Genomic DNA, 22,046 nt, shown 5'->3' with positions numbered 1-22,046 from the left:
AATAAAGCACAGGCATTACGCACAAAATAAGCCAAAAAAGGGAGACTGAACAGCAATACCCAACTAACACACCTGGCTATGTAAATTTGCACACTGTATTTTCAATAGAATGCAAAGACAGTTCATGGCTGTGTGTGTGAAGATGGCTGTGAAGTCCACGTGTGGATGGAAACGTACAGGAGTGAAGAGTGCGGCCTGGATTCCCTGTGATGACACAGAAGACTCTGTGTGTCCCTCAGACTCCAGGAAACACTGTGCTCAGTATCACCTTTCAGAATACGACACACAGCGTCCGGCATAAACAACGCCCCTTCTCATGACAAAATCCTTTATTACAAAATCACAAGCATATAACTCTGTAACATAACAGTGTCACACAAGCACACCCTATGACATTATAGGTGAAATCTTCAAATTAAAACTATACATTATCACACCCATGTTATTACCCTGCCAACCACACTCAAGCAGGCCTTATTTCTGCTGGACCCTGTATATGGTTTAGACAAAACACCCTCGGGTTTATTTCAGGCAACCAAAAAGAAAGAACTTGGAAAATTATTGGGAAGTATTTTGATAGAATAACTATGAACCACATAACAAAGCAACTAATGTCAACAGCAATATGCATGTGGTCTGCGGCCTTCACACACATCCCCAAGGTGACCTCAGTGACCGGTATGAAAACTTCATTTTCTGGGTGAAAGCTGAGGTTCAGACGAAGCGGCTATGGCTCCGTCACACGGCCAGGCCCGGAGCTAACACTGGTTTGTGCGAGTCTGAGGGTCGCCCTACCTGAGGGGAAACACTGAGGATGCGCACGTTTCTGTGCGTAAACTAGCATGTGCCTGACCGTCAGTGTCATGGGGCTCGCTGCTGCCGGAACGCGGCACACTGGGACGCTGCTGCCGGGACGCGGCACACTGGGATCACGATAAGGCACCGCTGGCTGCTTTCAATCAGCCACTTACGAATTTCAGGACAGCGCATTGGTCATACGACAATTCAAACGCCACCACCTGCTCAACCGTGAGATCAGACCCCTTGTTTGAGTTGTGCTGTAAACTATGTCTAGTGATTGGCATTCAGCCTCTGAGTCGGTCCTCAGCAGTGCCGCTCCTCTCCTTCCAAAGCAAAGCGAAGAAGCTGTATGTGTTTTCCATGAGATACAATCAGTCTTCTGCGCAATATTACAATAAGCAATAGTAAGAAATCTTACGAAGTGTTTAACTATTTAATAGTGGATATAAAGAATGGAAATAATGATCTTTCCCCACATAAAGGAGCAATATTAGTTTCATATATGATATAAAAGTAGATTAAATTATCAAAAAATTCGGGCAAAAAAGTCCAATAATGCATTCAGATAATTTATACAAAATCACACGGCAAACTGGGGCCCAGACTGTTTGACCTCTACTTGTGTTTTTGGTTTTGGTAACCTTTGCTTTGCTCTGATTATGTGCTAAGTTCATAGGTCAGGCCCTGGGGGTTGCCTGTGGCTGGACCCATGAAGAGCTCCAGCAAGCGGCAGTAATGACAGCGACCATCAAGGACAACGACGTTACTTGGAACGAAGCACCCGACCTGACCACCGCCCCGCCCGCATACAGCAGCATCGTCCCACAGCACAGAAAGGCAGGTCTGGGGGGGAGCTGGCCTCACCAACAGGGGCGCAGACCCTCGCCGAGGTGCGTCTGCCGACAGCCCACTCCGCGGAGCTGACCGGCTCCGCTACAGAATGTCGGCCGCAGGAATGGTACGCTTCCTAAGCAAATACACTGTTACATTAGGGTGCGGGTGTCAGAGTTTTGAACAGAAACGCTCCCCTGTAGAAAAGAAGTCTGATTTGCTGAGAGATTTTTAAAATGCTCTGAGCTCCTTCTAGCATGTCCTGGAACGGCAGTGTCTGAACAGGAGTGAACCACGCACGCCGTTCTCTACGAGAGTGTCCTTCTGACAGCAGCTGCTCGTTCGTGCAGTCAGTCAGGAAATCATACAACTTTAGGGATAAAAGGAGCCTCAGATCTTACAAGTTACCTAGTTCAGTTTGAGGACTTAGGGTGTCACAAAGTGATAAAAAGGGGGAAAATCTGGCGATTAACACAGAAATCACCTACACAAAAACGACCACCACAATGACAAAGGCATTTAACACCAGAAGTGTGGGAACTACCATCTCAAGAGTTGAAAATTTTATAACTTGGGAAACGTTCATTATATGGTACTCTTATTTTTGCATTTTCACCATGGACGGAGTGAAACTTTGTCACCTCCGGCATGTGGCCACATTAGTGCCTCGGGGACCACACGTCGAGGCAGCCTCCCACAGGGGGTGTGGCCCTCCGCCTCTGAGGGACCCTGTAGCCACCGCCTCCCAGTGTGGTGGGAGGCCGCGCCTCCCGAACCTGCCTTCCTGCACGGCTGCTCTGGTCTCCTTCTGCCTCCTGGGAGGGACACACCGCGGGACTCCTCTCCACAGGCAGCCAGGCGCACCCAGTGTGCCTCCCCCGTCTCGGTTCCCACCCTCACTCACCCCACCGCGGTCTTCCCCTCCAGAGGCGCCCTTCATCCAGCCTCCACTCCGCACAGGGGACTCCTGGCTCCCAGCGGAGACTCCTCCTTACTCTACGGTGTGACTCCTACTTACTTCCGGAGACCCGGACAGACGGCGTCCAGCATGAAGTCATAGGTAAGTACATTCCGTGGCCCAGCCTAGGATTACAGCAGTTGCTTAAAGCCAATGTCTGATGCTGCTTGCCGATCATTGTGAAGATTGTGGTTGACTTTTTCCCAAGCTAACCAACCCTACTAAATACTAAACGGAGCAAACAGCATAAAAGATCAATTCTCACTGGTCAATCCATTTTCTAACTTTCGAATCTTCCAGAAGGGAAAACATTTACCAAGTCACTTCTATCCCAGCAAACACTCTGGCAACTGCGTGGGACCCCCCCAATCCGCCACAACCCCAGACGTGTATCCCAGGTCATTGTGAGAAAGTGTTGGCTCGAGGGGAAGGGCGGTCAGCAGGTGTCCATCACTGAGCCTCTCCACGTAAACGACGCGACCACTATCCTGGCCTACGAGGCTAGACTTCCGAGCTTATCCAATGTCTCCTAGACATCAGGGACTCCTAGGCACTCTCTCACCCTGTCTCCCGTCCCCACCACAAACGACACTCCGTTCACATAGAGAGGGCCGCCCTCTCTTCCGAGTGTGGCTCCCCGCCCACATGCCCGTCACAGAGCCTCTGAGGTCTCATTGCGCTGCAGTTTGCACGTCTGTTCCTTCCTCTGGGCTCCCTGGAGCCCCCTCAGCTCTGTCCCCCGCAGAGCTTCCCGGACACAGGAGGCTAGCAGCCGACACATACAGAACACAATCTTTGTTCACAAAATTTCATCATTTCACTATGAAATAAAACACCGTGCATCTGAAAACCGTAACTATACATAACTCTATACCCATGAAAATCTGATAAAAATATAGACACGAGCAGAGAGAAGGATTTCTGTAGTGCCCACCAGAGAGGGCTGCCTGGGAGGACTCGAGGGGAAAGCGCAGGACGAGGTCTAACACGGTGGGCCCCGACCCCACTGCACACGGAAACTGCCCCGCCCCGAGCAGGGTTGGTGTCTGCGGGCGGGTGGGCATGAGCCTGGGAGAGAGGGCTGCCGCGAGGTGCCTGGATGTCCGCTTTCCCCTCCCAGGCTGGCGATGAGGAGTCGTGGACGGGATCCAAACAGGAAGGGGACAGAACCTAAATGATCAGAGTTTAAATGAATAAAGGGCTTTCCTGTCCATTTTTCATTTAATCCTAGTAATATCCCCGACATAGTATTATTCTCATTTTAATAATTATTACAGTGAGGCCAAAGCATCTGTGACTGCTGTAATAACTGCTGGTCACTCTCAGGTCTCGCTGTCCCGCTGCCCCGAAGCTGTGAGAGTAAACGGTGTGGGGCTGCGAGAGCAGAGGGACCCACGAGGAGGGAAAGCAGGTGCCGGCAGCACGACAGGAAGTGACGTTTCCTGAGTGCCGGGCACGTGCCAGGCTTCTAAGCACGTGATCTCATCAATCCATTCGCTCCTCACACGAGGGCCAGTGGGGTGAGCCCTTGTTTTACAGATAAGGAAACCGAAAGGCCGAGAAGTCACTGAGTGAGCCCCTGGCAGGGCTCGGATTCAGGCGGCCGGGCTCCGGAGCCCAAGCTCTGAACCCCGGGAGAGGCTGACATGGAGAAGCCCTAACTGGAGCGGCAACCAGAGGAACAATGGCTCCATCCAGGCATCAAACTTACCGCACACCTAGAGGGTGCTCGGCATGCCCCTGCACGGTGAATAAGACACGCCCTTGCCCCGACTGACAACCCAAAGGGACAGGACGAAACGTGCCGAACCACCGCACGCAGGGCACAGGCAGACTGAAAGCCATTAGGGTTGCGGGTCTGGCTCCGGGGGGAAGGCGGCAAAGATGGCGCTGCTCTGGCTGCTGCCACGGCTCAGCAGGGCCCGCCTCCCAACTCTCAGCAGACCGGCAGTGTCCAGTCCCGATCAGGGCCCGCCCCACACCCTCTCCCCAGGAGAACAGCCTGCACGTGCTGCTGCCGCAGGATTTACCCTCAGTGTGTCAGAGCAGCCACCGGGGACTGTGCCCCTGCAGGACTGTGCCGCCAGGCCCCAGACAGAGCAGCCTCTGTCTCGTTCACCCCTGGAACTGACCGCGGAGCCCCGCGTCGGGGGAGAGCAGGTTCCTCCTGTCTCAGGAGAAAAAGCGGTTCCCACAAGCCTGCATCCAAAATTCCCTCTAAAACATTCCATCTCTAGGTTCCTTGGGGTCTGGCACCCAGATCAGTGCAATGCCCACCAAGGATAGGAGGGTGTCGGCGGCGCGAGGGAATGAGTGCCTGCTATCTGAATAAAGGTCCGCTAGAGGGAGCAAAAGCAGGGACTGAAACCTGCCCGGTCTGTTTCCAACACCCCAGTAAGAATTAGAGGACATGTCCTGCTGCAGCCCAGCACAGTGTGCAGCCGCCAGGTAGGAGCTCTATACGGTCTGCTTGCTCATGAGACCACATACTGCGACTGGACCCACTGCGGGGTGGAGGGGTAAGTGTCGGCGTTCTCACACTTGTAAACAATGGCATTATCCCTCAGTGAACTTGAAAATCATTTTCTCCTGATAAAGTCTGAAGTCTTTTAAATTACAGGTATCCTCAGAGGCTTCTCTTACAATCTCCAAAGTGTGTCTTATTCATATTAAAAATCAACACTGGGTTTCAGGTTTCCAATTATTAACAATAAATAAAAGTATTCCCACCTGAGAGAAATGTTTCCCACAAATGTTACATTCAAAAGGTTTCTCACCTAAAACAAAACAGAACAATAACTTGTAAAATCAGGCATAGTATTTGCACAGCAGTTTTGTTTGAAATGTTTCAACTACCCCGTGAACAGCCACTCGCAGCAGAGACTTCACCACAAAGAGCGTGAACACGGGGGTCCCCACGCCCTCTTCTCTGTCTGTCTTGTCCTCGGGTGCTAAGTAGAGATGACTACTCACCTCTAAAAAATCAAGTTGGTCTCCACGTATAAACCTGGACTTGACCTATGTTGAAGTCAAATTTACTTATTTGCGTTCAAACCCTGCCTAGGTTCTGGAGTCCTTCCCTTCCGTTGAAAGTCAAGTGTGAGTTTCCTCGCTGCATGGCGCGAACCCGTCCCCGGTCCTTCGGCCTGACGCCCTCACTTCACCACGAATCCTCCCAGAGCCAGGGTCGCGTCACACCACACACGGCGTGGACACTGCACAGCCCCAAGCAGGGAGGGACCCCCCGAGAGTGGGACACGGAGAAGCCCCTCTCCTCTACCTTTTAGGCTTGGCTGAACACACTAACGGGGGAGGGAGACAACCTTAGGAGAGCCACCTCCGACTGCAGGAACTCTGAATGATTACGTTTTCATATGGAAAGGATTGTAGAGAATGGAACTCTACTACAAAGAAAGCACAACAGTTACGAATAGCCTCTAGAAAATGATCAGTTTAATAATCTACTTCGAGGTACTACCTTTAATCTGGGTAACTAATAAACACAGTTGGAAGACCGAGAGCCTTCCAATTCCCCCCTTCCCCTCCAACAAGTGGTTTCACTAACATTCTCTCGAAAAAATAACCTATGTCTTCCCACTGCATTGCTGGGGCTTGTAGGGTTCCAGGTTCTCACCAGGGTGTTTTTATTGGGTTGGCCAAAAAGTCCGTTACGCTTTTCCCACAAAATAAAAGACATGTTTTTCATTTTCACCAATAACTCTATTGACTTGGATATTTTGAGCATGTCGGCTGTCTCCCGCCACTGGCTTCTGGTGGGTAGAGCCAGGTGCTGCTGAGCATCTTCCAAAGCACAGACGGCCCCACAGCAAAGGGTTATTTGGCCAAAATGTCAACAGGACGAAGACACTATGCAAACCACTTCTGATGTGTTGGATCCGTCACCGCACCTTCTCCAGACAATGCAAAAATCTTTTTTCTGTTTCACTGGCTTTCTGACCTTTTTTAAAGTAATAAAGTATAAAATGCTCAAAATTTTGTGTTTTCTTCCATCTTCAATACTAAAATGGCTACACAAAAATCCACCAATTTTGATGTTTTTAAAACAATGTACATTGATGTGACAACTGTCATAATACAACCTAATAAAATTGTTTCAAATAAAGTTGAAGACAACTAAGCGCTACTAGAGCCAACTTACGGAAAAACGCAAATGTACATTTTGGCCAACTTTTATTTTTCCCCCTGAAACTATTATTTAATGGCTTCCTCAACGATGGGCGGGCAGAAACCTTTCGACTCTGAATAATTATAATCAGATTAATCCTGTATCTTGGGGCCACATCAATGGCTGAAATTAGGGGATCATAGATCATGTTAAATTAAAGGCCCCTTATGAGATCTGAGAGTGAAAGGAAAGAGACCGCCAACCACTAAGACCCCTGAGTGACCAGGAGCAATCCCCGCTCCAGTGGTGGTCCACTGTTTGCTCTCAGTGGCCCTTCCCACTGGGACCCTGTGAGCTGTGGTCTATGTGGCTGGACCTGTCAGTACAGTCCACATGAGAAGTGAAAACCAGGCGACTGCTAAGACACACGACTAGACACCGCCTTGGCCACCAGAGTGACGACAGCGGTTAGCTGACTCCACTGACTACTTGCGGGAGAAGGACGAAGAGGCAGCGACACCCTACACTGCGACAGGAACAGCTCTGGCCTCACAGAGCCCCGCAAGGGTGTCCCCGGTTCTCGGTCGAGAACTGCCGCCCTCTCAGTCAGACTTAGGTTCAAGTGAGCACCTTCACCATGATTTGTGACTACTGTCACTCACAGATGTTCTCACACAATAAATGATTTTTATTTCCTTCAAAACTAAATGGGTCTCTCAAACAACAATTACAGTGATTGTTAGGCTCTGAGAAATTTAAGCAAATAGAATGACCTAAATTACGTTTTTTCAGGGCAAGACTGAGTCAGTGACACTGCCTTCATACGAGTACACCTCTGAACTCCTAGTAATCACAACGGTAGTACTTTACGTGCACACATCCTACAGAGGGCTTCCGTAACCGCTGACTAAGTCTCTCGACCACGCACCGGGGGAGGAAACACCGAGGCTCCCTGGGGCATTCCAGCAATGACACAATGTCACCCCAATCACTGCAGTTACACTGTAAGCGCAGTTCTCCTGGAACCCTATTACTTCTCATGCCTATGAGATGACTGGCATTCGTTTGTAATGTACAGCGGAGTCATCATGTTTGAGTGTAGAAAAAAAGTTATACATATTGTATATAATGTTAATGCATATATGCTGTATAGCAGTTAAAAAATATCTTTGTGCAAGAGAAACATCAATCGATTGCCTCTCGAATGTCCCCCACTGGGGACCTGGCCTGAAGGCCAGGCATGTGCCCTGACGGGGATCCAACTTTGCGACCTTCCTGTCCACAGGCCGGTGCTCAGTCCACTGAGCCGCACCAGCCGAGGCCACTCTTTAGAAGGCTTCTAGAAAAGACAAACTTTTTAGAAAGGAGAGGAGGTATGAATCGAGGTAATAAAACTTTGAAAAGTCAATATTCAAAAAAGAAGAACTTCCATTTGAAAATATTAGATGGTTAAAACTGATCCTTATTAAAAAGTTTACCTCCTACCTCCCAAATCACAATTTAAAAAATCTGATATTCAAATTACTCTATAGAGAACTTTTAGAATTACTCAAACTAAATTATTTTAGTCTGAATTAACCTATATTATGTTTTTAAAGAATAAACTTAAAATAAAGGAATAAACTTATTCTAATTCTAAAGAGACAACTAAACTATAGCTTATCTGTTTTAGCACTTCAAAATAATTTACTATACATCTTTAGAGATGGAAAATTTATGATATAAAAACATAATTAAGGCCCTGGCTGGTGTAGCTCAGTGGACTGAGTGCAGGCCTGTGAACCCAAGGATCTCGGTTCAATTCCCAGTCAGGGCACATGCCTGGTTGCAGGCCAGTTCCCAGCGGGGGATGCATGAGAGTCAACCATACATTGATATTTCTCTCCCTCTCTCTTTCCCTTCCCCTCTAAAGATAAATTAAAAACAAAAAAACAAACATAATTAAGCCCTGACCGGTGCGGCTCAGTTGGTTGGCCGCTGTTCTGCAAAATGAAAGGTCACTAGTTCACTCCTGGTCAGGGCGCATGCCTGGATTGTGGGTTTGGTCCCCAGTTAGGACGTGTGCGAGAGGCAGCCATGAGAGGTTACAGATCAATGTTCTGTCTCACACTGATGTTATTTTTCCTCTCTTTCTCCCTCCCTTCTCCTGTCTTTTTTGTTCCCTTCCTCTTTCTCTAAAATAAATAAATAAAATCTTAAAGAACAATCTAATAAAAATAAAAAATGTGACATCTTTTAAAACTGGCTCTATAAAAGCATCTAGAGAACTTTAAGAGGCATCACCTAAAATGTTGATGACATCATCAAGCGACAGCAAACTTCTTTCGAGGGGCAGGCCACGGTGTGCGGTCGCCTGCACCCTCCCCTCCCCTTCCGCCTGCGGGCAGTGAATCGGTGTACCTGTATGGGACCGTTTGTGAAGCTCCAGATTGCTCGGGTGTTTAAAAGGCTTTCCACACAATTCACATGAGTACTGTCTCTGGGACTGGAGCACCTGGGACTGGTCTTCTAGTACCACAAGCTCTTCAGGCCTCCCTGTTTCCTCAGCGCAATTAAAGTTCTCAGAGCTGACCAGCTCTTCGCTTTCTCTGTCTTCAGCACGCGGACTGCTCGCTTTCTCTACAGAGCTTTCCCTAGCAGAGTCGATCCTCTTTGTTACCCCCTCATCCAACTCGGGTGCCGAAGTTTGCTCTGCAGATTTCTGTGACTTCAGGAAATTGAGCTTCTTAAGGTGGATGGCCTTTTTGAGCCTCATCTGTTTGGTGGGCTGCTGGAACGTGTCATCCGACTCAGGGTCCAGGGCAGGTTCACTCAGAGGCTGGGCCAGGAAGTTGGACGGTAAATGCTCTGCAGGCGGCAGGGCGCATTCGGAGTGACTCACCGAGGGAGGCTGGTTTTCCGAGGGAGGCTGGTTTTCCGCGGCCGTCAGGTCTGGGGACAGGATGCCAGTGAAAGGCTGCTCTGTTACTCTCTCTCGAGTGGGGCAAGCAGCTTGTTTATGGTACTGCTTACTGTACAAGTTCCTGAGTTTGTAGTAGTAACTTGGCTGTTTGAACGGCAGTTCTGCGCAGCTGCTATCCAGAGTTGCAGGGGCTTGTTTCGACGCTGCACCCGCAGGGCGGTGCAGAGGAACTGACCCTGGACCCCGAGAGTGCGGCCCATCCAAGACCTCGCCGTGCCGGACGTCTGCTGCACAGCCCTGCAGTAGGTGAGGGGGGAAGTCCTCACCGACGCCACAGTTAGTGTCCGAAGTCAGAGTGCTCTGCGGGGAGAAGGCACTGTCGCAAGGCGTGCCCGGGGGCTGCTCCACGGTGGCCGACCTCAGAAACATGTGGCACAGATTCAGAACGTTCTGGACTTGCAGACACTGCGCTATGTCCAGCATCACCTGTACGTTGTCCTGGTTGAGATCCAGATGAGATGTGTACATGAAGTCCAGGATCTGCCCAATGCCGCTTACATTTTTAACGTCCAAGTGAAAAACATCGTTCTTCTGGCCTGAGGAATTCTGGAAGAGGCTCCTGGTAACAGAAGAGACACTGTTTACAGTGATAACAATTCATACATGCTGGTGGTTTTTCCTATAAATAATACTCAGTTCGTGTTCAAAATCACTGTCCTTTTATAAATGCCAGGATTTTAAAATTAAGTATGCATTACCTTTTAAAAAAATTGGCAAGGCATCCAATAACGCGATTCAGATAAATGAAATTAGTGTGTCGAATACCCAAACTTCCAAGTAGATCTCAAAGTAAAATTCTGCAATATACTCATGGCTCCTTTTTTCAACCGTGATTACCAGTGTGTATTAATTACCTATAGAGTGCAGAAAACTAAAGGACACGCATTTTTAACTATTTCATGTTTAGTCTGACAAATCAGGTATTTTAGGCCATAAAACACACATAAAAATATTTCTATATCTAAGTGCCTTAAAAAGTCTAAAAATAAAAAGTGGCTATACTAAACTAACCCTTGATACACACTCATTTTTTTATCTTAAACTTTAACTGTGGCAAAACATACCTAATGTTAAATTAAACCCTTAGGTGCATGGGCAACCATCACCTCTATTCACGTCTACAACCTTTTCATCACCACAGTCTCTGTCCCCACAAGACACTAACTCCTACTCTCCCTCCCTTCTGGGAGCCACCGTCCTGTCTGTCTCCGTGAAGGCGGCCGCTCTAGGACCCTGACAGGCACCCACGTACACTGATCACGCTGTACTCATCACTCGTCGGGCTGCCGGACGGAGGTCGTCTGTGAGCCGGCCCAGGCCCGTGAGCCAGCAGTGAGAAAAGCCCGAGGAGTTCGGGAGGGAAGGGGCACACTTCTACGAAGGCCACACACTTTACTCCGGGCACAAGGCAAACCCGCCAGAGAGGGGATCTGTGCTGTGCAAATACCACGCTGAGTCAGGTGGACTGTCCTGCAACGCCGTTGGAGACGTTTCACAGGCGCAGTCACCTGCTTCCCCAAACAGCCTCCAGTTCTGCTTTTCTTAAGGAAAGCCCAAGTTAGAAGCGGCGTTGGGAAAACACCACACAGTTAATGTATCACGACATCTGAACCCAAACGTCCTGGGAGGGCAGAAGAAAGGCAGAGCCTGACCCTCGGACCACTTCGCACGAGGACGAAACGTGCCACCTACCTTGGGGCACTGTGTCCTCACAGCACACGCAGCGGCTGAGATCGGACCTGGTGACTTGGGGTTACTGAGCAAAGATCAAACCCCAGTCCACGGGTGGTTACCTGAGTGGCACGTGGTCTAGGAGGAAAGGCACCGGAGACAAGCATCGGTGCTTACAGAGAGCTAAATCTAGTTAACCAGGGCCCCAACGGAGAACTCTTAACTCTCCCGTTAAAACCGTTAAAAATGAAACACTGTTGCTTGACACTGCCATTCGCAAGTAAATCTTTCATCTGGGCATTACAGGGGTTAGCAAACTGAGTTGGAAACTGATTTCTTAGTCAAATGAGAAACAAGAAGTAAAATACTTAAATGAAAAAAACAAACAAACAGCACACAGGCTGTTTCCCCTCTCTGATTTCTTACTACAGAAAAGTTTTTACCAGAAATTTTATCCTAAAAGGATAAAAAGTATATATAAAAGACTAACACTAATTAGAATTAAAATCAAAGTACTTAAAATGCTTATTTTAAGCACCCCAAATATATATATTTTTGTTCAAAGTCTCTTTTGCTCTGAGGTCACTGTAAATACGAAAGCCAAAACCCACAATGCTGGGCACAGAACACACAATAAAGGGATGATGTGTTATAGAGTTGTGCACTTGAAACCCGTATAATTTTATCAGTCAATGTTACCCCATAAATGCAATTAAGAAAACCCCACAATGCACCACAAAAGAAAAGGAGAGTGAAATCCAAGGAGCAAATAAAGCTGCGTGGAAACGCCCCCACCCGGAAGCGCCCCTCCCGGGCGCAGTGAGCCGGGAGCCGCACCTGAAGCACTGGCTGAAGGCCGCCAGGACGCTCTTGTGCGCCTTGAAGCAGACGCCCCGCACCACCAGCGTGCAGTCACAGAGCAGGCCCTGGATGCGCTGCTCGTGCAGCTGCTGCAGCAGGTGGCAGCTGTGAGCAGCAACGGGGTCCATGCTCGGTGCGCAGGAGGCCTGCAAGGAAGAGCACAGACAAAACGGTGGGTTTCACGGCAAGGTGGGAACTAAAGGGCGCCCAGCCCAGCGGACTGATCTGTGGCTCACTGCATGGTTCCCTCCCACGCAGCCTAAAGACAAACAAGCAGGCAAACAAAAGCAGTTTCTGGAGCATCTTGATCCGTGCTGTTCAATAGAACTACCTGCAATGACAAACATGTCCCATATCTGCACTGTCAGCCACACGTGGCCACTGAGCACTTGAAATGTGGCTTGTACAATCAAGAAACCGAACTTTTAAATTATGCTTAAACAGTCCTATATACAAACACTTACGGGGTTAGAAAAAAGCCAACTGGAGCCCTGGCTGGTGTAGCTCAGTGGATTGAGCGCAGGCCTGTGAACCATACGATCATGATTCAATTCCCAGTCAGGGCACATGCCTGGGTTGCAGGCCAGTTCCCGGCAGGGGACTCATGAGAGAAAACCATACATTGATACTTCTCTCCTTCCCTTCCCCTCCAAAGGTAAATAAATAAAATATTTTTTTTAAATTTATTTATTTATCTTTAGAGGGGAAGAGAATGAGAGAGGAAGAGAAACATCAATGTATGGCTGCCTCCCATGCATCCCCCGCTGGGAACTGGCCCCTGCTAGGAACTGGCCTGCAACCCAGGCATGTGCCCCGACTGGGAATCGAACCGCGATTGTCTGGTTCGCAGGCCCGCGCTCAATCCACCGAGCCAAACCAGCCAGGGCTAAATAAAATATTTAAAAAAAAAGAGAAAAAGAAAGAAAAAAGCCAACTGGAAAAGATCAAATCAGCATTTACTGAGCACTTGTATAAGGGCACTGAGTTAGAAGTTGAGGGAAGTCAGGAGCTTGGAGGGAGAAAGGCACGAGGGAGAGAAGAGGGTCATGCAGAGCCTTGCAGGCCCTTCCAAATACCATGACTTTGACCCTGAATGAGATGGGAAATCATTATGTGGATACAGAAAGCTCATTGTCCACATCTATTCCCTCACTACTGTGTGCCAGGTCCTAGGGTGACAACAACGCACAGAACACATCAGGTCCCTGCCCCTGTGAAGCTTCAGTTGTGGGGCAGGGAGCACGCCCACAAGCACATGACACCCAGCTAAACAAGACAATCTGAGCTGGACACCTGGACACACAGGCAAGTGAAAACATGGCTCTGCTGTGCAGGAGCTCGGTGTAGTAGGAGACGATGTACGGAAGGGGACTACGGGCATACCTCCCTTTGTCATGCTTCACTATTCCGTGTACCACGGGCGTTGCATTTTCCACAAACTGGAGGAGGCAAGACCCTCCTCCACCAGCAAAAAGACTACTGCTCACTTTATTGCAGTGGCCTGGAACTGAACTCAGTGTTCCCCAGGTGTGCCTACGGTGGGGAGAAACGGAGTCAGACCGGGGTCAGACTATGGAGGTTAATTCGGCAGTTTGCTGCACCAAAAACTTAAGAAGTCACTATCCACTTAGTTTGTTTTCTTTTTTTTTTAAATTTTTTAAAAAAATTTATTTTATTGATTATACCATTACAGTTGTTCTATTCCCCTTCATTCCCCTCCACCCGCACACTCCCTCCCCCACCATTCTCCCCCCTAGTTTATAACCACGTGTCTCAAGTTCTTTAGATTCTATATTTCCCCCACTATTCTTGCCCTCCCCCCTATTTTCTACCTACCATCTATGCTATTTTCTGTGCCTTCTCCCCCCTTCTCCCCCTCCCACCCCCCTGTTTCTAACCCTCCATGTGTTCTTCATTTCTATGGTTCCACTCCTGATCTACCTGTCCTCTTGGTTTGCTTTTGTTTTAGCTGTGGTTGTTAATACTTGTGTGTTTGCTGTCCTTTCACTGTTAATATTATTCATCATCTTTTCCTTATATAAGTCCCTTTAGCATTTCATATAATAAGGGCTTGGTGATGATGAACTCCTTGAACTTGACCTTATCTGAGAAGCACTTTATCTGTCCTTCCATTCTAAATGAAAGTTTTGCTGGATAAAGCAATCTTGGCTGTAGGTCTTTGGATTTCATGACTTGGAATACTTCTTTCCAGCCCCTTCTTGCCTGGAAGGTCTCTTTTGAGAAATCAGCTGACAGTCTGATGGGTACTCCTTTGTAGGTGACTGTCCCCTTATCCCTTGATGCTTCTAGGATTCTCTCCTTCATTTTGGTCTTGGCTAATGTAATTATGATGTGCCTTGGTGTGTTCCTTCTTGGGTCCAACTTCTTTGGGACTCTCTGAGCTTCCTGGATTTCCTGGAAGTCTATTTCCTTTGCCAGACTGGGGAAGTTCTCCTTTATTATTTGTTCAAATAAGTTTTCCACTCGTGGCTGTTTCTTTCCCCCTTCTGGTACCCCTATAATTTGGATGTTGGAATGTTTCAAGATGTCCTGGAGGTTCCTAAGCCTCTCCTCATTGTTTTGAATTCTCATTTCTTCATTCCTTTCTGGTCAGATGTTTCGTTCTTCCTTCTGGTCCATTCCATTGATTTGAGTCCCAGTTTCCTTTCCATCGCTATTGGTTTCCTGGACATCTCCCTTCATTTCAATTAGTTTAGCCTTCATATGTTTCTCTAATTTGTGACTGTAGTCTACCAATTCTGTGAGCATCCTGATAAATAGTGTCTTAAATTGGGCTTCTGAGAGGCTGGCAATTTCCCGGTCGCTTAGGGTTATTGGCTCTGGGACTTTGAGTTCCTCTTGCGCCATCTTTTGGGCTGTTCGTGCCTGTTACGTAGCAGGATCGGAGCCCTAGGTCTTCACCTGAGCAGGGCAACTCAGTCGCTGGGTTGTGATGTTGTATGTGGGGGCGGGGTCAAAGAGGGACAATGGCTTCCCTCCGCTGCCTGCTGCCGCGACCCCCACCGGCACCGCAGCCACCACTGTCACCGGGCCCACGCGTTTCGTTCCAATGCACTCGAGTGTGCCACCGCTGTCGGCCCTCCACCACTGGGTTCGCCCCCTGGGGCCTGCGTGGTCCGTCTCACTGTGTGCGAATGTGCGACCTTGGTCAGTCTGCCCCGCACCCCGACTGGCTTTGGGCTGCCCACGCGCCCAGCGCCTAGGTCGGGGGATCTGTCCTGCCCGACCCAGCTCCGTTGCTGGTTCCGCCTCTCATATCGTCCCCGTTGAACGGTTCGTAGCTGTTGGACTTCCGTATAATTCCATGTTCTGGTCTTTGGGTGTGTTCTAGTTCTCCAAAACTTTTGTTGTAGTCAAACTTGGTTGTGGGAGAAGGCACAGTGTTTCCACCTATGCCTCCATCTTGGCGGAAGTCCCACTTAGTTTGTTTTCATTCTCAGTGCAAAAGCACTACTGAAAAATGTAGATAAACCAAGAGGCCAAAATCTAAGCTTTTTAACAGGGCCCCTTCTTCAGTTGTTATTATTATTATTAATTATTATTATTGCTTTACCCCCCACGACTCCGAGATGTGCCAGCCAAAACTAACAGGCTGGAACCCTGGCCCACTCTCCTTTGCTATGACTCAGGGCAAATGACTTCCCCACGCCCTACTCTCCGCATCCTACCCCACAGGTTACTGAGATAAACCTGAGAACCCAGAAGAACACTGAGAACAGCAATGGGCAGATGTAAGCACTCAGCAAACGCTGTGGGTAAGGGATGCCTCGGAGCCTGTTCAAGATGCAGACCCCGGACACCGTCCCAGAGTTTTGTTCGGTTGATCCAGCATGCAGCTGAGCCATTTGCATTGTAAGCATCTGGGGACTCTGAAGCAGGTGGATTGGGGACCCTTGCCTTGCTCTCTCCCCCGAAAGACTCTGGTTCTGGTAATTCCTGTCCTTGGGGAACCTTATTTACTTCTGACTCTCCCGCCTTCCCCACCAGGGCCAGCTGAGCTGTCACTGACTCCTGGAAGCCTTTCCTGCCACTTACAACATGCGCCCCCTTCCCCACTGTTCCTCCTCCAGTCTGACTCTGGGGCACCCCTCTAGGATCTCACAGTACCCCATACATACTGCCATAAGATTGCTTGTCACTATATTCTGTCACCTGTCTCTCCGACTCTGCTGTGAGCTCTGAAGGCACCACCTTACTCATCTTGCTCAGCCACGGAAACTCATGCCAGCTAACCACTGTTGATAATGAGTGATGGGTAGTGGTTTTATCCACATCTTTTGACTCCCTCTACATTCCCCAGAAGAGTGTGCCTAAATCCTTTGCGCTCTCTTCATTCTCACCACGTCTGTCTCCCTCACTCACAGAAATGACCTGATCCCCACTTCACTAGGAGGCGGAGCTGATGGATAGATAACTTGACACAACCTGAGTGCCTTTCATTTCTTCGAATTTCCCACTCCCCTCCCTCCACCCCTCAGCTTCACAGGAGGAAGTGTGCCTCCTCCCTTCACCAGCAAACTCCCCTCTCCCCTTGACGGCACTCCCTCCTGCCTCCCCCAGGACTTTGCTTCATCTCTCCCCCTCTTTTCATTGCTTCACTCTGCCCTCCACTGGTTCACCAGATTTTACAAACATACAGAGATCACCCCATGTTCAAACAAAACAAACAGGACAACAAAACACACCCACTAGGTACAATTATTCACCGCAGCCACTCATACAATTTCTTTTGAAGAGTGGGGAAAAGAGGGTGAGAGAGAGGCAAAGAAACATGGATGTGAGAGAGAAACATCCATTGGTTGCCTTTTGTACACGCCCCAACCAGGGACCAAACCTGCAACCCAGGCATGTGCTCTGACCAGGAATCGAACTGACAACCCTTCAGTGTGTGGTACGACACCCAAACGAGTGAGCCATATGGGTCAGGGCGCCTCTCATCACTTTCAAAAGAGCAATCTACATGCCCTGCTTCACTTAGGACTCCCTTTGACCTTGCAGTCTTGCCGCCGTTCTCACTGTGCCGAAAGACTCGCCCACAATGTCCTGATCTCTGTGGCACCCACCTCGGCCTCCCCCACAGGTGCGAGCGTGGTGTGCTTCCCTCCCTCCAGAAGCCCTCCATCCCCAGCACACTTCCACTCCCCTGACTGCGGCCCTGACCGGCTCGGCTTCTTCCTCTGCAAGAACCCCAAAGGTTAACATCCCTCCACCCTCCGCACCTGCTCTTTACCTTCCTTGACAACCACAACGATTCTTGGCCTTCATCTGTTCTATGCAGACAAGTCCTAAATTTGAAACTTTAGCTTCAGCTTCAAACACCAGCTCTGAATGTCCAACTTTCTGCTAACCATCTCTGACTGTATGACCCCTCAACTAAGAATCTATCTCCGAAACGTGTGCCCCATGACCTCACCCTCAGCTCCATACCCTTTCTGATCCTTCCATTTCTCTATGGGAAGCTTAGTTTCTGGGGTGTGGGGTCTGGGTGATGGCACGATCTGGTCTGAGGTCAGGGTGGGATTCGGCGGTGGTGGTGTTCATAGAGACACCGTCACGGAATCAGCAGCTTTAAAGGAGAGCTCAGGAAGGGAGGCTCTCTATCAGGTTGGGGGAGGGGGGTGGGGGCTGTCCGCCGTGCTGAACCCTCACAGGCCCCAGACAGCCTGATGATGGAGTAAGATTACCTGCACCGCCTTGCTGGCTACCTGAAAAGGAAAGGCTTTTTGGTTTGTTATTACTAGCTATCATTTACTAACTGCACGCTACAGGCTGGGCACCGTGCTACACATATTACCGATGTTATAATGCTGTAAGAACCTCAATATTACCACTTTTCAAGGAAATTTAAGAATTAGGGAGTTCACTGCCTGGTGTGGCGTGGATTGAGGGTCGGCCTGTGAGCCGGAGGGTCACCAGTCTGATGCCTGGGTGGCGGGCCAGGTCCCCAGTGGAGACATACAGGGACAACCAGTCAAAGTTTCTTTCACACATCAATGTTTCTCTCTTTCTCTTTCCTACCCTTTCCCTTTCTCTAAAAATAAATAAATAAAATCTTTTAAAGAAAGCCAGGATTTAAATAAATCCTCGTTCCTAAACCCTATGGCCTGTGTGTTAGGCTGTACTACCCCTCATGAGAAAAAGAATGTTGGAAAACACAGACAAAACCTTCCTGCACAGACTTAACATACTCTGTATCTGCATTAAACATTCTCCAGCTACACAAAAGTGAGAAAGAGAAAATCCTTTGGGATGACCCTTAGTTATGATGACATGCAAAATTACAAATCATTCCAAAATTTACTTTGACAATAAAAGTATGACTAATCTGTATTTTTAGTGTAATTCTCTAATTGCTTCGTGATGTTAATCCTGTAAGTCCCTTATAAAAAAACCTCTAGAAAAAGCATCAGTAATTTATGTTTCTTATGTGTCCTATGCATAACAAGTGTTAGTGATAATGTATATAACAAAAGTAAAAATAACAAATATGTACCAAATGTTTCCCATATGCTACCTGACACTATTCTAAGCCTTTTACACATTAACTCACTGAATTATCAGAACAAAGGTAAGACAGCTACCACTATTAACTGTCCTAGATGAGGACAATGAGATGACAGTGAGGCACCTGGCAGACCACAGACGGCCACAACTTCTCTGACGCTCCCCCCAAAGGGAAGAGGGTCTGCCCCCTCCCCTCGAATCTGTGCAGCCTCTGCCACAGTCAACAGAACAGGTAAAAGTGAGGGCACAGACCGGGGCCCATTTCTGGGCCTAGGTGGTGATGCGGCTGTAAGATGCCCACGGAGAGAACACACAGTGGGAGAAGGGCTCTGCCAGGCCAGCTGACCAGCCATCCCTCCCAGGCACCAGATAAGGCAGCAAAGCCATGGTAAACTCTCCCGACCTGCCCCACCACAAGCTGACGCCAGTCTCAGCTGACATCGCAGGGAGCTGAGGAACTGCCCAGCACAGCCCTGCCTGAATTCTGGACCCATACAAATGTGAGATAAAATAAAATAGTTTTAAGTCACTAAGTTTAGGGTAAATTGCTGCACAGCGATAGATAACCTGACCAGGTACAGAGAGGACGGTCACAGGGCTAACAAGTAACAGGTAATCAATATGGGGTAAAGTTGTAATCTAAACCCAGGAAATCTGACTCGAAAGCCCACAGCTTAACTCCCACTCCAGGATGTATGTGACAGATGGAAGGCCTTCCCTGGATCAATCAGCTGCCTCTGCAGTCTACTGCTAGGCCTGAGTGTGCAGGTCGCCCCCAGACAAGCACCCCTTGAGGACCAGTGCACAGAACACCAGGCGCCCTGCTGTGATACAGGAGCACGGCGCTCCCTCTCCCTCCCCCTCCCATCTTCGCAGCGAAGTCATTCGGTGACAAGGAGCAGACTCTTCTTTGGTGAAAACACGGACATCTGTCTTACTGCTCAGTGTATCTCTCGTACCTAGATGAGGCCCTGGACCCAGGAGGCACTCGATACCTAGTTTCTGGATTGATGTGCAGGCTTCAGTTTTTTCATCTGTAAAAATGAAGGGGTCCCCCACTGGGCTAATCTCTAAAGCTTCTTCCTGCTCTAAATGCTAAAAATCTATACTGAGAACGTGACGGGGGAAGATGAATTGAATGGCTCAATCAATCAATCAATCAATCAATGTAAGAAAAGGGAAATATGAGAAAAGAGAACAAGAAAAACACAAGAGAAAGCTTAGGCAGATGTATGCTAAGGGTGCTGCTAAAGAGAACAAGAGCTGGAATGGAATTTTATGCCCCAGAGATGGCTCCCGGGGCTGAGGCCCTTCTGTTTGGTAGGATGACCTACCCCCTGGTCAAATACCAGAGGAACGGACTTGGGGAGGGTTGTTCAGTGGGGCTGTAACAGAGAACTCCCCAGGGTCCACAGCCTACGTCCCCTGCGTCCGGCTTGCCTCACAGCAACCGTCTTCCTCTTTGGCCACCCTGCTTTTCAAGTGGCGCATTCCCATCCTCCACCCAATTCCAACGACAAATGCCCTGGCTCCCAGCAAATCAGCCTGGAGTCCTGTCCTAGCTCCACATGACTCCACGATGCTACACGGGCCAATTCAGTTAAGCTGGTGTTGTGGGCCTACTATGTGCAAGAGAGCAGCGTGGGGATGGAAGGCCGATAAAGTGAACGGGGTACACTCCTGGACCTCCACAGGCTATGTCTCAGTGTTCACGACACTCACTTAACTTCACAAAGTGTCCACTCTGTGCCAGGCACCACGGGCACAATGGGGAACCACGGGGACCCGCTCCTCCACACCTTCAGGAAGTGTCAGTCTAGTGGGAGAGGCGAGTGTAGATACCGCATGGAGGAAATACAAAATTAACGTGGGGCAGGAGGGCTGGGGAGGCTTCCCTGAGGGAGAGGCATCACTCAGAAACTGGAAACTGGTGCGCCAGAGACAGAGGGACAAGAGCTCACTCACCCCAGTCACCAAGGGAAGCGAAGGAAACGCTGCAGCAAGTGCAGACAAGAACTTGGAGGCGCCCACCCGCGCCCTGCTTCAAAACCTCCTGGCCCCCTGCCCCTTCTCTAGGAGAAGGTTCCCCTCCTGGTCCATTCCAGTGAACTCCTTCTGTCCTGGGCTGACACGTGTCCCCCACCCCAAATTCCTGTGCTGACTCCCCAGGACCTCAGAATGTGGCTATGTTTGAAGATGGGGTCTTTAAAGGGGTGACTAAGTTAAAACCCACCCTAGTGAAGCTAAAACCCGAATCCAATCGGACTGCTGACCTTCTGATAAGAGGAAACCGGACGCTGAGACTGCGGGGACGCTCCTGCACAGAGGAAAGACCCGGTAAAGACGCAGCGGGAAGGCGGCGCCCACGCGCCAGGAAGGGCCGCCCGGAAGGAGTCCACACCGCCGACCTTTCGGTCTCGGGCTTCTCCCTTCCAGAACTGGGAGCAAATAAACGGCAGTGGTGCGGGCCGCTCAGTCCGCAGTGTTTCGCCAGGGCAGCTGGAGCAGGGGCGCGCACACCTCCTGTTCAGACCCAGCACCGCTCCCTCCGGGGCGAAGCCCACACACGCCCCCTCGGGGACGGCTGTCACAGCGCTCCACTCACGCCCCGTGCAAATGCCGGTCACTCACCCACGCCCCGAAGGCCGGGTGTCCGCCGCGGTGGGCCAGAATCAGCGGCAGGCCTGGGGCCGAGCTCCTGACTTCTGTCTGCCCCTCCGAGCACGCGTCGAGACAAGGGACGCTACTGTCCTCACCCACAGGAGGGACGGGCCTCACAGGGTGATGGGGCTGAGCTGGGCTCTGCGCTCAGCGACAGGGAGACGGGGAGACCGAGAGCCGGAAGCTCAGGGGCGCAGAGCCCCAGGAGACCGGGTGGGCTTTCCAGGCCAACGGGGCTATACGAGGGCGAAGGCCCGGCTGCCGGGGCCGGATCAGGTCTCTGCGTCCCCAAGCCGGAGCTCGGTGCCGTCGCTGGTTAACTCCGCAAGACCCGGCAGCTCTCCGCCACACTCAGGGTGCCCCGGGAGGCGGGAGCGGCGGCGGGTCCAAGCCCCGTCTGGCCCTCAGGCGCCGGCCCCACTCGGGGTCGCTCCCGCAGCGCGGGACCCGCACACCCTCGGGAGGCCGGCCTGCAGGCCCGGCGGGCACCTTACCCCCGGACGCCGCTCTCGGACCCGCCGCCGTCCGTCACCAGGGCCCTCAGCACAGCGGCGGAGCCCTGCGGGCTGCGGCACCACCCGGACAACGCCCCCTCGGCCGGCCGGGCCCGCCCTCCCGCTTCCGTATCGTCACTTCCGCCGGCGCGTTGT

At 50.2% G+C, this 22,046-nt stretch overlaps 1 protein-coding gene across 3 annotated transcripts in view; it reads right to left on the bottom strand.

Moving 5' to 3' along the window:
• ZBTB49 (zinc finger and BTB domain containing 49) overlaps positions 1–21,997 on the bottom strand; it is a 28,043-nt gene extending 6,046 nt beyond the window's left edge. The window contains exons 1-4 of one of the 3 annotated variants that reach the window (XM_037045969.1): positions 21,367–21,997; positions 12,187–12,356; positions 9,117–10,237; positions 5,321–5,367 (exon numbers count right to left, since the gene is read on the bottom strand). In XM_037045969.1, the coding sequence (XP_036901864.1) occupies positions 5,321–5,367; positions 9,117–10,237; positions 12,187–12,338 (1,320 nt within the window). In that variant the 5' untranslated portion in view covers positions 12,339–12,356; positions 21,367–21,997. Of the gene's footprint in view, positions 1–5,320; positions 5,368–9,116; positions 10,238–12,186; positions 12,357–17,658; positions 17,778–21,366 lie in introns of those variants that run through there. The other 2 variants (XM_037045977.1, XM_037045962.1) reach the window with 2 other exon arrangements.
• Positions 21,998–22,046: the final 49 nt, after the last annotated feature.

This window comes from Sturnira hondurensis, unplaced genomic scaffold (genome assembly GCF_014824575.4).
Source record: "Sturnira hondurensis isolate 20B ecotype Veracruz unplaced genomic scaffold, ASM1482457v3 Scaffold0000780, whole genome shotgun sequence".
Taxonomy (NCBI): Eukaryota; Metazoa; Chordata; class Mammalia; order Chiroptera; family Phyllostomidae; genus Sturnira; species Sturnira hondurensis.
The sequence above is the reverse complement of the archived record's forward strand: the minus strand, read 5'-3'. Positions and strand labels throughout refer to the sequence as shown.